Source organism: Mercurialis annua, linkage group LG7 (genome assembly GCF_937616625.2).
Source record: "Mercurialis annua linkage group LG7, ddMerAnnu1.2, whole genome shotgun sequence".
Lineage (NCBI taxonomy): Eukaryota > Viridiplantae > Streptophyta > Magnoliopsida > Malpighiales > Euphorbiaceae > Mercurialis > Mercurialis annua.
The window spans coordinates 47,493,177-47,505,606 of record NC_065576.1 but is presented as its reverse complement, the minus strand read 5'-3'; the positions used below and the strand labels follow the sequence as shown (position 1 = coordinate 47,505,606).

The following is a 12,430-nucleotide window of genomic DNA, read 5'->3' as shown; positions in this document are numbered from 1 at the left end:
GGCTTAAATGCACCAAAAATCACCAATTTTTGCGTGTTTTTGTTACTTAATACGAATTTTTAATTTTGGCGTAAAAATACATGAAGTATCAAAAGTTTACATATACGACCAAGTTTTTATTATTTTTTTCAAAAATCGATGTCGTTTTAGGTAAAAAACGGTGCCGTTTTATGTCTAAAATGGTGCCCGAATTATTATTACAAAAATTAGATAGTTCGTATATTTATATGGAAAAATTAGAATTCGTGTTAAATACTAAAAACACGCGATAGTTTGTGATTTTTAGGACATTTAAGCCAAATAGAAAATGAGTGTGGTGATGAGGAATAATAACTATCATCATTGGGGTCGTTCTAACCACTTAAGTTTAGGTACCACTGGATTTCATAACCGTCAGATCATTTTCTGATTAATTTCCTCCCTAGATCATTCGACCAGCTACTTATGCAGCCTGTGACATATTTAAATCACTGTCATCTCTTAACTTCTCAGCCGGTTAAAAAAAATAGAGCTTTCTCAAGCCGCGTTGCCATTTCCACTGGCCGGATATGCCTGACTTCTTTTCCCTTGGGCTAACGGTGCAGTCCCGTCATCATCTTTCTCACCTCCACGGATGACTAAACTCTTTCTCCTATCTACAGTACCACGAGCTTCATCACTCTCGTGGGTGCGTCGGAGGAGTTCATGTATCGGTCAGTTAAGAGTTTTTTAACGGGCAAGCACGAGACGGTATAAAAAGCTTCAGAGGAAATTTGTATTTTAACGGTAAGAAATACTTCGATGTTTTTGCGTAAAATATTATATCTATCAATTTCAATTTCAGTTTACTTGATGAATTATTATTTGGCTTGATTGTTTGATAGATCCAGTCCTTAACAGTAATTTAATCCTGTTCTGCACTAGATTTGTGCTTATTTTGTATATGCAAATCCGATGATCCGTTCATTGTAGAGAATTTCTAATTCTATGGTGGGTTCAAACTATTAACATGTAGGTGGGCAATCTATAACACTGGCATCCATTTCATATCTCCTTTTAAAACTCCATGATTCCAAAAATTATTTGGTTGTCAATATCTGCCATCATTTTGCAATATATTTCGCTTTGATTATACCTCAGCTAAACATTCAGTTCTAGCAACTTCCCATTGGGGTTTTATGCTTTCGTCAAATGCTAGTGCAAGTTCTAGGTCCAAAGAGCAGTGCTTTTTCTAATCTGAAAGAGTTGGACCACTTAATATTCTTATATGCTTTGATTGATGAGCTAGCGGATGAGAACAGGGCTCATGCCAAAGCTTCTCTTTGTTCTAAATTTATTTTCTGAAGAACTTATGTTCTTTGCTCGGTTAAAACATGCTGAATCGTGTGCTAAAATTATTTATATGTTCTTCAATTTTTTGACATGCCGGGCACCAGATATTATAGCAGTTGCCAACTGTGTGGTTTTGATTGTAAGCATATTTATACATGAATTGGGTCAGTATTTTATTTTGATCAATATTGATTGCATCTCCTAGTAATACATTTTCGTTATATTTTTCAAGGTTACCACTTACCAGGTTAGTACCTGATGCAATAGGGACCACATGCAAGCCATGGTTGAAAACAATTAGTGGACACAGAATTTACTCATATCTTGAGAGTTCATTTTGGATTAGATAAAGCAATTCTTAGAAAATGGATCCCAAGATTTATGTATGGTCGTGCTTGGAAACCTTTGCTGAGGTAGGACATATGGTGTCAAACCATTTTTGTCAATAATTATGAATAGCTTTGATTTTTGAATACTATCATTTTAGATTAGAAATTTTTGGACTTCTTTTTGACTTGTAATGTAAATTAACTGGAGCTTTTATTGTCTGCTTTTATTGTAAAGTCTAAAGCTGTTTGAAAGACTAATGAAGTAAACCATCACATATTTTATACCTCCATATCAACTGCATATCACCTAAATTAGCATTGCAATATGTATTCTAATATAAACTGTATATTAATTAAATTTATACTGTTCAATTATTTTAGCTCTCTAATTTTTTTCAAACCTATCAAAATGTGGCAAGTGAAATTATAGCAGAGTTACAGGCCATTCCTGATTTTATTATTGGAAACTACAGTGATGGGAACCTTGCTTCTTTTTATAAATTGGTGTTACACAGGTTATAAATGATTTTTTTATTATGAGTGGTTATTTGATAATTCAAGATGTTAATGTATATGTGCGCTTTCGCTTTGTCAACATTCATTTACATGTTCCTCTTTCAGTTTAAACATTAAAGATTTATTCATAACGTGCCTTTTCTTTTGGTTCTCTGCAGCTATCTTCGAGCTATTTCACTTGCTTCCTCAAGCAGCATCAAGGTTTCTTGATAAACTTATAACCTTGACCATTAATTTGAAAAAGGCTCTTCCCCATAGACAAGTTTTCAGAAACAATACATATCAACTTCTTTTTACTAAATAATTAAATCGGTATGCGACACTTACGATTGATTACTTTTTTGCTCGATTAAGTAATCTAAACTATTTCAGACATAAATGTTAAAATGTTGGAGCAGATAATTAGTTATGGACATGGATTTTTTTGTTCTTTCGTTGGTATTTTTTGTTCTCTTTCGACTTGCAGGTTCATGTAGCATTATATGATCACGTGCATGACAACTTTTAAGGGATGAACTTGCAAAGTCTCCACAGAAGATACTTGGTAGTGCCTTTTAGAAATTATACTAAAAGCAGATGCAACAATTCTCTTGGTTCTTCGTCTACAGCTGGGGCTTTAGTGGGTGATGAAGGCATCATTGCCTCTCTACCTGAGGCTTTCAATTTATTGTTGTTTCCCATGCTACAACTTCCGATGCTTATTTTCAAGGGCTTGCACTTATTAAAACTTTATTTAAACTGATTCCTAGCTGGTTATATAGTAACCGTACAAGGTTTGATACTTTAGTGCTAGTGCGGAAGCCACCTGCAAGAACTTTTCGTTGGCGAAATGAACAAGAGCATTGGTTCTTAATCATTGAACTAATACTAATGAATTGAATAGTTGTTTATACATTGCTTTTCCTGTTGAAATATAAGAATTCATACCTGAATTTGTGAAAATAATTTTGGACTGATGAGTATTCAATTAATAGGTTGTGCTAGAGTCTGTTCACCAAAGAACCACAGTAGTACGACCCTATAATCTGAGTTTGAACCTTATAATTGCAACTATGTAAGGTTCGAAATATCGACAACTCAGCAACTAAACTGCTATTTACCAAAAGATAAACATTCGTACAAGTTGCAATCTAATGGAAAAACAACCAAAATTAGTAACTAAGAAAAAAGATATCAAAAAGTTCTCTGAAAATTATTTCAAAACTTGAAAATCTAAACATCAAACAACAAAATACACCAAAGATGGGAAAGAATAAATTAGGAGTGCCACTGTTCAATATGGAACCAATGAATAGTTAAATTAACATTGCAAAAACTTCTTTTTTCTAGTCAATCACCAAGAGAGAACGATTTTATTGCTTAGAGAGATACACCAAACAACAACTGGCTAAAGGCCTAAACAAAGCCACATACCGCCCAAACCCAACTCTCGAAACAACTCAAACTCACTAACTGACCCAACACAAACAATGTTACAACACAGGAACAACACATCAACAACTTATCAAGGGGAGCATCATGAATTTACTTCCTCCTACTATTTTTTATAACACCATTAGACTTTATTTACAGAAGACTCTGCTGCTTGGAATAAGATTCTTCTTGAGTATCAACTCATTTATGGCCCCCCAAATGTGATAGACGGTGCCACAAAACAATAACTTCCTTAATCTCCTGCTGTCAGTTCTTCTTTAAAAAATAACTTTTTTAGTTAGTTTTGTCCTTTGACATATCGTCTCTTCTTTGCCATATAGCCAAATTTAACCTGAAACTTTCAAATTTGAACTGAATTGGCTGGTTGATTTTCAAAACCTCAATGTGGAGAACAACACTCTGTCCATACCATGTTTTTTTTTCTTCATTATTTTGTGCATCCTATACATATCATGCAATCTTCCATCTTCTTCTAAGTTCTTCATGCTTCATCTAATATTTAGAATGTAGTATCAGCTTTCAAATCTTATGCAAGATAGCAAATAACTGTCATTCTCCATACTTATTTTATGTAACTAAAACTCACAAAAGTACTTAAATCAGAGGAGTTACAGTTATCGTCAAACTCCATTAGTCTTTCAAACAACTTTAGACTTTTGGTCGCTTGATGGACAATTTTATAATTTAGTTAGGATTGCTGTTGATAGGAAGGATTATAAAACTGTTTATTGAAAAAGTTAAGATATGATTTCAATCACCTCATTAGGTCAAGTATTTGCCATCTTAAAACTTATAATTGGGTGCAGAGAATAAATTAAAATACCATACCTTCTTTTTCTTGCCCGATATCTCTTTAATCCAATTTAAAAAAAAAAAGCAAATTTGGGAGAGTAAGCTGGAGAAGAAAAAAAAAAGTGGAAAAGGAAACGATTCAAAAAAAAAATAGAGACAATGTTTTAAAAAAAAATTAAATAAAAAAGATAAAATTACATGCTTTAGCAGGTTATGGCAGGCGAATGACATAAGTGGTACCATAACCTAAGTGGTACCGTATAACTAGCCTCATCATTGATGGGCATAAACGGAATTAAGAAAAAGACAAGTACTAACTAAAGTAGTTGTAGTAATAAGTACTTCCGTAATTTTAACAAAATCATGATAATTTTTGAGAAGTGGAGGACAATCATGCCGTGAGTGTGTGGAAATAAGAATGGTAGTATGACTATTAATTTGTATATCTTTTTATCCATTTAATTTTTAAATTTAACGTCTCATCTATTGAATTTTTAATTTATTAAATAAATAATTATATTTAATCTATAAATTTATTAAATAATCATATTTGATCTCTGAATTTGATAGATAAATAAACATTGAACCCCTCTATATTTACAGTTTTCTAGAATTTCAAGTGTCAGGTGGACACGAAAAGAGGTTCAACATTTATTTATTTATCAATTTTATGGTCAAATATAATTATTTAACAAATTCAGAGACTTGATAAGTGAGACATTAAATTTATAGGTTAAATAGGTAAAAAGGTATAAGTTTAAGTGTCAAACTACATATTACGTCAAATAAGAATTACAATAAATTGACAAAGATAAAAATGAATAACCATATCGTTTAATTTGTAAACAAGAAATACGAAAGTGTAAATTATAATCTTTCTATTTTTTTATTTGTTCATTTATTTTATAACAGAAAAACTAAAAAAATATTATTTATCTTAAATTATAAAAATAAAGCCTATTTAACCACTTTAATTAATAAATGCTTTAATTCATTATATGAAAATATAATTATGAAAAGGAAAAACTTGAAAATAATAATAATATTTATCTTAAAATTCTAAATAAAAACAGTTATAAGCATATAAATTTGACTAAATAGACAAGTAAATAATAGCGGAAAGAGTAATAGGTATCAAGAGTATCGGAATAATTTATTTTAAATTAAATAATGAAATCTGAACCGTCCATTTTTTGTGAGAAAAGAAGGAAAGGAAACCTATCACCTATGCAACTTACATATAATTATATTAATCACTTAAGGACTATAATTTATATGTTTATATCAATTATAAAAAAAATGAACAATTTTAGTGATCAAAATGATCTGATTTTATTTTTAATTGACTTGAATATAAAAAATATTATTCTACTATATTGATATAAAAGATATAAAATATTATTTTTAATATATTAAAATGATTCATGAGTATATTGATCTTTACGCATAAATTATAGACCATAACGATTATTTATTCGTTCAAAAAATCAAATATTTGTCTTTTTTTAATAATTGTAACTAAAAGTTTTTATTTTGTTAGTTATTGATGGATATCGAATCCTATCATAATTACAGTGAAATTGAGTCGCACAAGATTTTAATGATTTAGTTGCAGAAGTTTATACAAATAACCAAACAAATTTTAATGATTTTTCAAAAGTAAATTAAGAACAAAGTTTTAGATGCATAATTGCTTTTTGCAAATGCTTCCATCACAAATTGTGGTAGGTGCTTCACATACCATACTAGTTTTCTATTTAATATATCACATACATCATTTGCAACCACTTCTCTAGCAAATGAAAATGATATTTTACTCATATAAAATATACCTAGCAAATAATTTTGTAAAAATTCCTTATTTTTAATTTATAAACATAATGACCTAATCTTTTTTATAACAGAAAATTATTTGAAATTAAATATTTATTTACTAACAACAACCCTCTTTTGTAGTAGAGGAAGACCGAAGAAACATGGCTAAAAGAGATTATAAATAAAATTTCATTTCGTATCATACAACTCAAAGAAAAGAAATGTAGATTAGACGGGATAACTCGATTAACCAACGTAAACCTCCTATTAAAAACTAATTGAAATAATTGTAATTTGAGTTAAATTCATATTAACCAATGATCAGTTCAACGAGCTATTCACCTGAAACACAAAAAAGAGAACTGCAATTATTTATTTAGTGGGCATATTTGATTATTTTTGGTGGATATTTTCAAAATACCATTATTAGCATTTATATTTTATTTTTACAATCTGCTTTATTGAACATGAAGTGCTTGAAACTATTAAGGACACAATTAAAATTCATTCTATTATATTGATTTTATAATAATAAATTGAAACGAAAGATTGTGAATTTTTATTAAGATCGATCACGTTATTTATAAAATTCAATGATAGAGATATTAATTTAAATTTTTAAATTTTAATCTATTTTACTTTTAATAAACTCTAATGGTAAAAAATAAAAATATTTCTTTTACTATTTTGGTAAAAATACTTAAAACCCCCACCCATGGCATTTACCTCTTTCTTATTCTTAAGCAAGTCCCCGAGAGGGCTTAATTGAAACATAAATCACTTTGTTTTCAATTGCACCACCACGTAGGAGAATTTTCAATTACACCATATTTAGAGTTTTCAGTTTTCGTCTGTACCCCAATCGACTAAAATGACCTCTTTTTATTTAGAAAAAAATTTAAATTAATCCTTCATATACTAATTTATTTGTTTTTTTTAAATGGAAAAAATAATGATATAATCCCTCTATTTAGTTGGTTTTAATAGTTTTATCATTAAATTAATTAAGTTATCAATTTTTTTTATTTTGGGGTACAGATGAAAACTGAAAACCCTAAATAGGATGCAATTGAAAATTCTCTTAGGTGGTGGTGGAATTGAAAAAAATTTAAAATTGGGAGAGTTTTCAGTATTTTTGACAATTATTTTTTAGTAAATAAGTTTATAGATGAAAAAGAGGGATAAGTTCTATTCAATTTCTTAAAAAAAGTCGAAAAAACAAAGAAAGAAACAAAGGCATTAATTAGTAAAGGCGACTAAAATGACAAAAGTAACCAAGATAAGACGTAAGGAAAAGAGAGTAACAAAAGGGGCTAAAAAGGAAACTAAGAGTTTATTTTGAAGGACAAAGTTGCGTGCGGGTGAGAATAATTACAAAAGAAATTGCAAAAGTTGGTCCAAAATCCAACGTGGCAAACTCCCATTGGCTACAACAAAATAAACACAAAATCAAAATTAAAAAAATTAAAGAAAGCAAGAAAGTGACTTGAGAGCATCCTCTCTCTCTATTTCTCTCTGTGCTCTCTCTGTTGGCACTTTTTAACGGTGATTATGCTTTATTTAAGAGACGGAGAAACTGGCGGAGGAGGTAGCGGCGGTGGCGGTGGTTGCGGTGGCGGAGGCGGAGGTTTTTAGTTCTTTCTTTCAATTTTTCAGTTTTCTGTTTTATGGAAGAGCTTGCCATGCTTAGGCAGCTCATCGGTCAGCTTCAACACCTTTTAACTCTCTCTAACGGCTCCGTTCCTCCTCCGTCGGAGCTCCGTCACCGGCCGTTTCTCGAGCTTCATCATCACGATAATGATAATCGGGACAGGTCCGTGGCATTAATTTTAGATCTCTTTTGTTACGCGATTTAGCTTGTGTGTATTGTCGTTTTGAACTCGCTGTTTGAGTGACCTAATCTCAGGTTTTAATTTTAATTTTTTAGGTTAGTTGTTAATTTAATTGTGTGTTTGGTAAGTTAGGTGACATTTTTGTGACTTATCCTTGCCGTGTTTATGCACGCAATGCTTTTCTAATGCTCTCGAAGTTCGTTATTTGTTTATTTACTATTATTATTTTGTTTTTTTTAAGCTTGAATTTCAAAATTTAGCTGTGATTAAATTCAACATGATCTATATGACTACTGCATTTCAATTATTTTGGCTATTAGAAGCATGTTTTTGTATTTTCTTTATCTTCAAAGCGAAAAGAAATGGAAATTAAGATAGAAAGAGAAGAGGACAGCTAAAAGAAAATTCAAGAAAATTTTAGTTTTAAGACTCTGTTGGATGTCTCGGCAACAGAATCGGTTAGTGTTGATTATTTTTAATTTTAATAGTGAAAATGTATATAATTAGTTGTTCTAGTTCATGTATGCAATTATTTATAATCGTTTTCTTGCTTTATGATTTTCTAGGTTTTTGAAATTCATTACTTAGTTCAGTTTTTGTTTTCCATACAGGTTGAGTGAAAGAATTTCTTTGTTTGTGTTCTGCAAATGGTGAAATTTGTACTTATTATGAGTAATAGTTACATTTTTTGTCTGGAAATTCTAATTGACAATCTCTTGTGCTTATTTTTTCCTAGTGATTGAGATGTATGCGTGCTTGTTAATTGTTGGTTCTTATATGTTTCCTGAAATTATCAAGTTGTAATGTATTCTACCCAAAATCTTCTAGAACCTCTGTGTGCATCCTTTTATGTATATGCTTCCGCCAAGGAATAGCTAATTCTCTTTTCATTTTTTCCTTCAATATTAACCTTTTAGTTCTGTTGTCTTTAAATTTGAAGCATGGTCATGAAGTGCCAAGAGATGCCGCCTTTTGCCTGTTCAATATAATTGTTCCCATCTTATCATTCTGATATTTTTGATGATAGAGTTGAACATGCACATTTTGTGGAACTCGTGTTTAATTGGATTTTTTCATGGTAAATTGTTTAAACAATCTTTGCTTTATGTATCTGTGGTATCTGGGGCGGAATGATATGAATACCTACATGAAAGTCATCACAGAGCTGATTTCAGTAATTAGAGCCTGACATGCTTGGTAGGTAAAAAGTTGTATGGAAAACAGGAGGAAGACTCTAATGTCATTGGGCTCATTTCCCTCTCCCATCTATCCAAAAGAGAAAAAAGAATAGACAACACAACAGTACTTTTGTAGCACAATATTTTGATTTCTGAATTTTATGCTTGAACCTTAGGAACCTTATATTTGATAGGCCTTGGTGAAATTATATCTAATGTTATTTCTGCTCTTTTCATTTTCTTCATAAATAATGATTGCGTGAAACCTTTATTATATTGGCTTTCTTAGCTGATAAAAGAACTGCATCAATAAATTTATCATATGATCTTTCTAGTAATGAGCATGGCAATATGGTTGATGGTCAGACATGTTTGAAATGAGGTCTTTGTGAGATTTAGTGGTTTGAATATTCTCCATTAAGGCCATGTAGTAGTAGCTCACAATTGTTTGGGAAAAAGAATGAGTTTTGAGATCTCTAATCTCATAGAAAGAGATATTTCTGCATACTCGCACATCTCCTAGGTGGAATTTTAAAATCATTTTCCAAAAGATTCAAAAGGATGATGTTTTCATGGATATCTCCCTTTCTTTTTCCACTCTAAGCTGTGGATTTCATAGATCCATGGACGTTTCAATTCCAGTGTCTAAATTTGTACTCTGCAGTTTTTTCAAGCTTTTCAAGTATTGTTCATTTTTCCACTCTAAACTGTGGATATCAGGTCATTGTTTGACAAAGAATACATAGTTATCTTCAAGCTTTTCAAGTAGGTTCATTTTTGACCTCATCTATTTTAGTGAATGCTTACCAAATGCAAACACATGAAAAAAATAACATAATATTTCTATTTTTAACATATTGATGAATCAGGATATTTAGATGTCTTTATATTAAGTACCATATCTAGGGGCATATGTGAGTCTCATTATGCATCCTGCTCATATCCTCATAGACATATACATCCACTCTGGATTCTTTTGTCCCATGTACATGACTTCTCTTGTAAATAACCTATTTTATTTTGTAGCACATAGATAGGCTTTTCTTGTTTTCCGAAACCTAAATTCCTTAGTTTTACCAGTTTAATAATCATAGGCTGTTACAAAATTTGCCTGGACTACTCTCTTGGATTTGACATGTTTGGAACTTGTTTAGCCCTTTTCTTTTGTGATTCTGAGCCTCTTCACTTTTGTGCATGTAGTACAAATAAGACTCCAGAAAAATAAATTTCTTCTTTTTATTTTTAGCAGATGGTGCGTTCTTGATCTCAATGATGGTTCTGCAGATGATTACTGCGATATTGTGATGGCAGCTGGAAAATCTGATAGTTGCAAAATGTTGGAACCGTCCAAACCTCCACCCTCCAAGAAATTAAGAAAGGAGCGGAATCGAGGAAAGTTACCTGAAACCACAAACCCAACTGAGGTCATGGAACAAGAAATATGGAAAGATTTTCCAGAAGACCTTTTTGAAGCTGTCATTGCAAGACTTCCTGTTGCTACATTTTTCCGCTTTCGTGCAGTTTGTAGAAAATGGAATTCTTTGCTAAACTCTGAGAGCTTCTCTCAACACTGTGCTGAAGTTCCACAAGCCAGTCCCTGGTTTTACACTATCACGCATGAAAATGTAAATTCCGGAGCCATCTTTGATCCTTCTTTGAAGAAATGGCATCAACCCACTGTCTCTTCTCTGCCCACGAAGATGATCGTCTTGCCAGTTGCTTCAGCAGGGGGTCTTGTGTGTTTTATAGATATTGGTCATCGGAACTTCTATGTTTGCAACCCCCTGACTCAATCTTTCAAGGAGTTGCCAGCCAGGTCCGTGAAGGTATGGTCTCGTATTGCTGTGGGGATGACCTTGAATGGAAATACAACCAGTGAGGGCTATAAAATCCTTTGGGTTTGCTGCGATGGAGAGTACGAGATTTATGACTCGGTAAAGAACTCTTGGACTCGACCAGGAATCATGCCAGATAATATTAGACTGCCACTATCACTCAACTTTCGGTCTCAAGCAGTTTCGATTGATGCTACAGTCTATTTCATGCGTTCAGACCCTGACGGAATAGTGTCCTACAATATGGTTACTGGGGCTTGGAAGCAGTTTATAATACCCGCCCCACTCCATTTGAGCGACCACACTCTTGCAGAATGTGACGGCCGGATTATGCTAGTGGGATTGCTTAGTAAGAATGCAGCCACGTGTGTATGCATATGGGAGCTGCAAAAGATGACGCTCTTATGGAAGGAGGTTGACAGAATGCCAAATATATGGTGCTTGGAATTTTACGGGAAGCACGTTCGGATGACATGCCTGGGCAACAAAGGTTTGCTCATGTTGTCACTGAGATCACGACAAATGAACCGACTCGTTACTTACAATGTGAAGACCAGGGAATGGCTCAAGGTTCCGGGTTGCTTGGTTCCACGTGGGAGAAAGCGGCAGTGGATTGCATGCGGTACTGCATTCCACCCGTGCCTTACCGCCACAGCTTGATTTATTTAAACACCATCTGCATCTTAATGCAGAGATTTTTCTTACGGTGTTGCTATTATGGTGAGTCAGTTAGATGCAAGCTGTTGCTGCCTCGTACTTGTTAATTTTAATGAAGCAGATTGTCAATGGGATGTACAAACATGTCGAAAAATAACTCTGAATGGAAACGACTACGTTTTATTAGCCTGCTCAGATATATTGTTTTACACTTCATTTTTTTTATTTCACATTAAATATCCTTGCAGGAGCAATAAAATTTAAATATTTCATTTATAATTTCGTGTTTAAATTCATGATTTATTTTGCTTCTATGAAGAGTCAACATTGACGTCGTGACTCGTGGGTTTCACAAACAAAACACAATGAGAATGCATTTAGAGACTAGAGAATTAGTATAAATATAATGGGAAAGGACCCTTTTATTGTTATATTACTGAGTTAAGAACAAGTACAAATTAAATTAAACAAAAAAGACAGTATTTGTTTTCCATTCAACTACAAGCTAACATTTCTTGCATCTCTCAAAACATGCTGGCTACCTCCCCTCTTCTAAGCCATGCCTCCACTTGTTGCTGTCCTGATAATCTGGAATAGAGCTGTTACAAACAAACATCACCAATAAATAAAATTCAATCAGTAACAATTTTCTGTAAACAATTTGTTAAATGTTCGCTTATTGCTGGACTAATATATACAACTAAAATTTTTAAATCTCCCGACTATTTGTC

At 32.3% G+C, this 12,430-nt stretch overlaps 2 protein-coding genes and 2 long non-coding RNA genes across 14 annotated transcripts in view; 2 read left to right on the top strand and 2 right to left on the bottom strand.

Annotated features, from left to right (window-relative positions):
• Positions 1-12,430, bottom strand: part of LOC126655137 (calmodulin-binding transcription activator 4) — an 81,712-nt gene that overhangs the window by 7,403 nt on the left and 61,879 nt on the right. The gene's annotated exons all lie outside the window — the stretch shown is intronic.
• On the top strand, positions 350-3,048 carry LOC126654799 (uncharacterized). Of its 6 annotated transcripts, none has more exons than XR_007632703.2 (4): positions 389-765; positions 1,416-1,475; positions 1,579-1,724; positions 2,315-3,048. It is a non-coding gene; the product is annotated as an uncharacterized LOC126654799 (long non-coding RNA). The 6 variants fall into 6 exon arrangements; XR_007632701.2 differs by having other exon boundaries at positions 390-765; positions 1,416-1,450; positions 1,544-1,724; XR_007632702.2 differs by having other exon boundaries at positions 391-765; positions 1,416-1,450.
• LOC126654800 (uncharacterized) lies at positions 3,436-4,646 on the bottom strand. The gene is made up of 2 exons (XR_007632704.2): positions 4,419-4,646; positions 3,436-4,082 (listed from the first exon to the last, which is right to left on the bottom strand). It is a non-coding gene; the product is annotated as an uncharacterized LOC126654800 (long non-coding RNA).
• Positions 7,692-11,894, top strand: LOC126654793 (F-box only protein 6). 5 transcript variants are annotated; one of them, XM_050348773.2, is made up of 2 exons: positions 7,692-8,010; positions 10,454-11,894. In XM_050348773.2, exons 1-2 carry the CDS (start codon positions 7,865-7,867, stop codon positions 11,700-11,702), a joined length of 1,395 nt encoding a protein of 464 aa, XP_050204730.1. In that variant the 5' UTR covers positions 7,692-7,864; the 3' UTR covers positions 11,703-11,894. The 5 variants fall into 5 exon arrangements, with proteins under 5 accessions (XP_050204730.1, XP_050204731.1, XP_050204735.1 ...); XM_050348774.2 differs by having other exon boundaries at positions 7,693-8,010; positions 10,457-11,894; XM_050348778.2 differs by having other exon boundaries at positions 7,861-8,010; positions 10,492-11,894.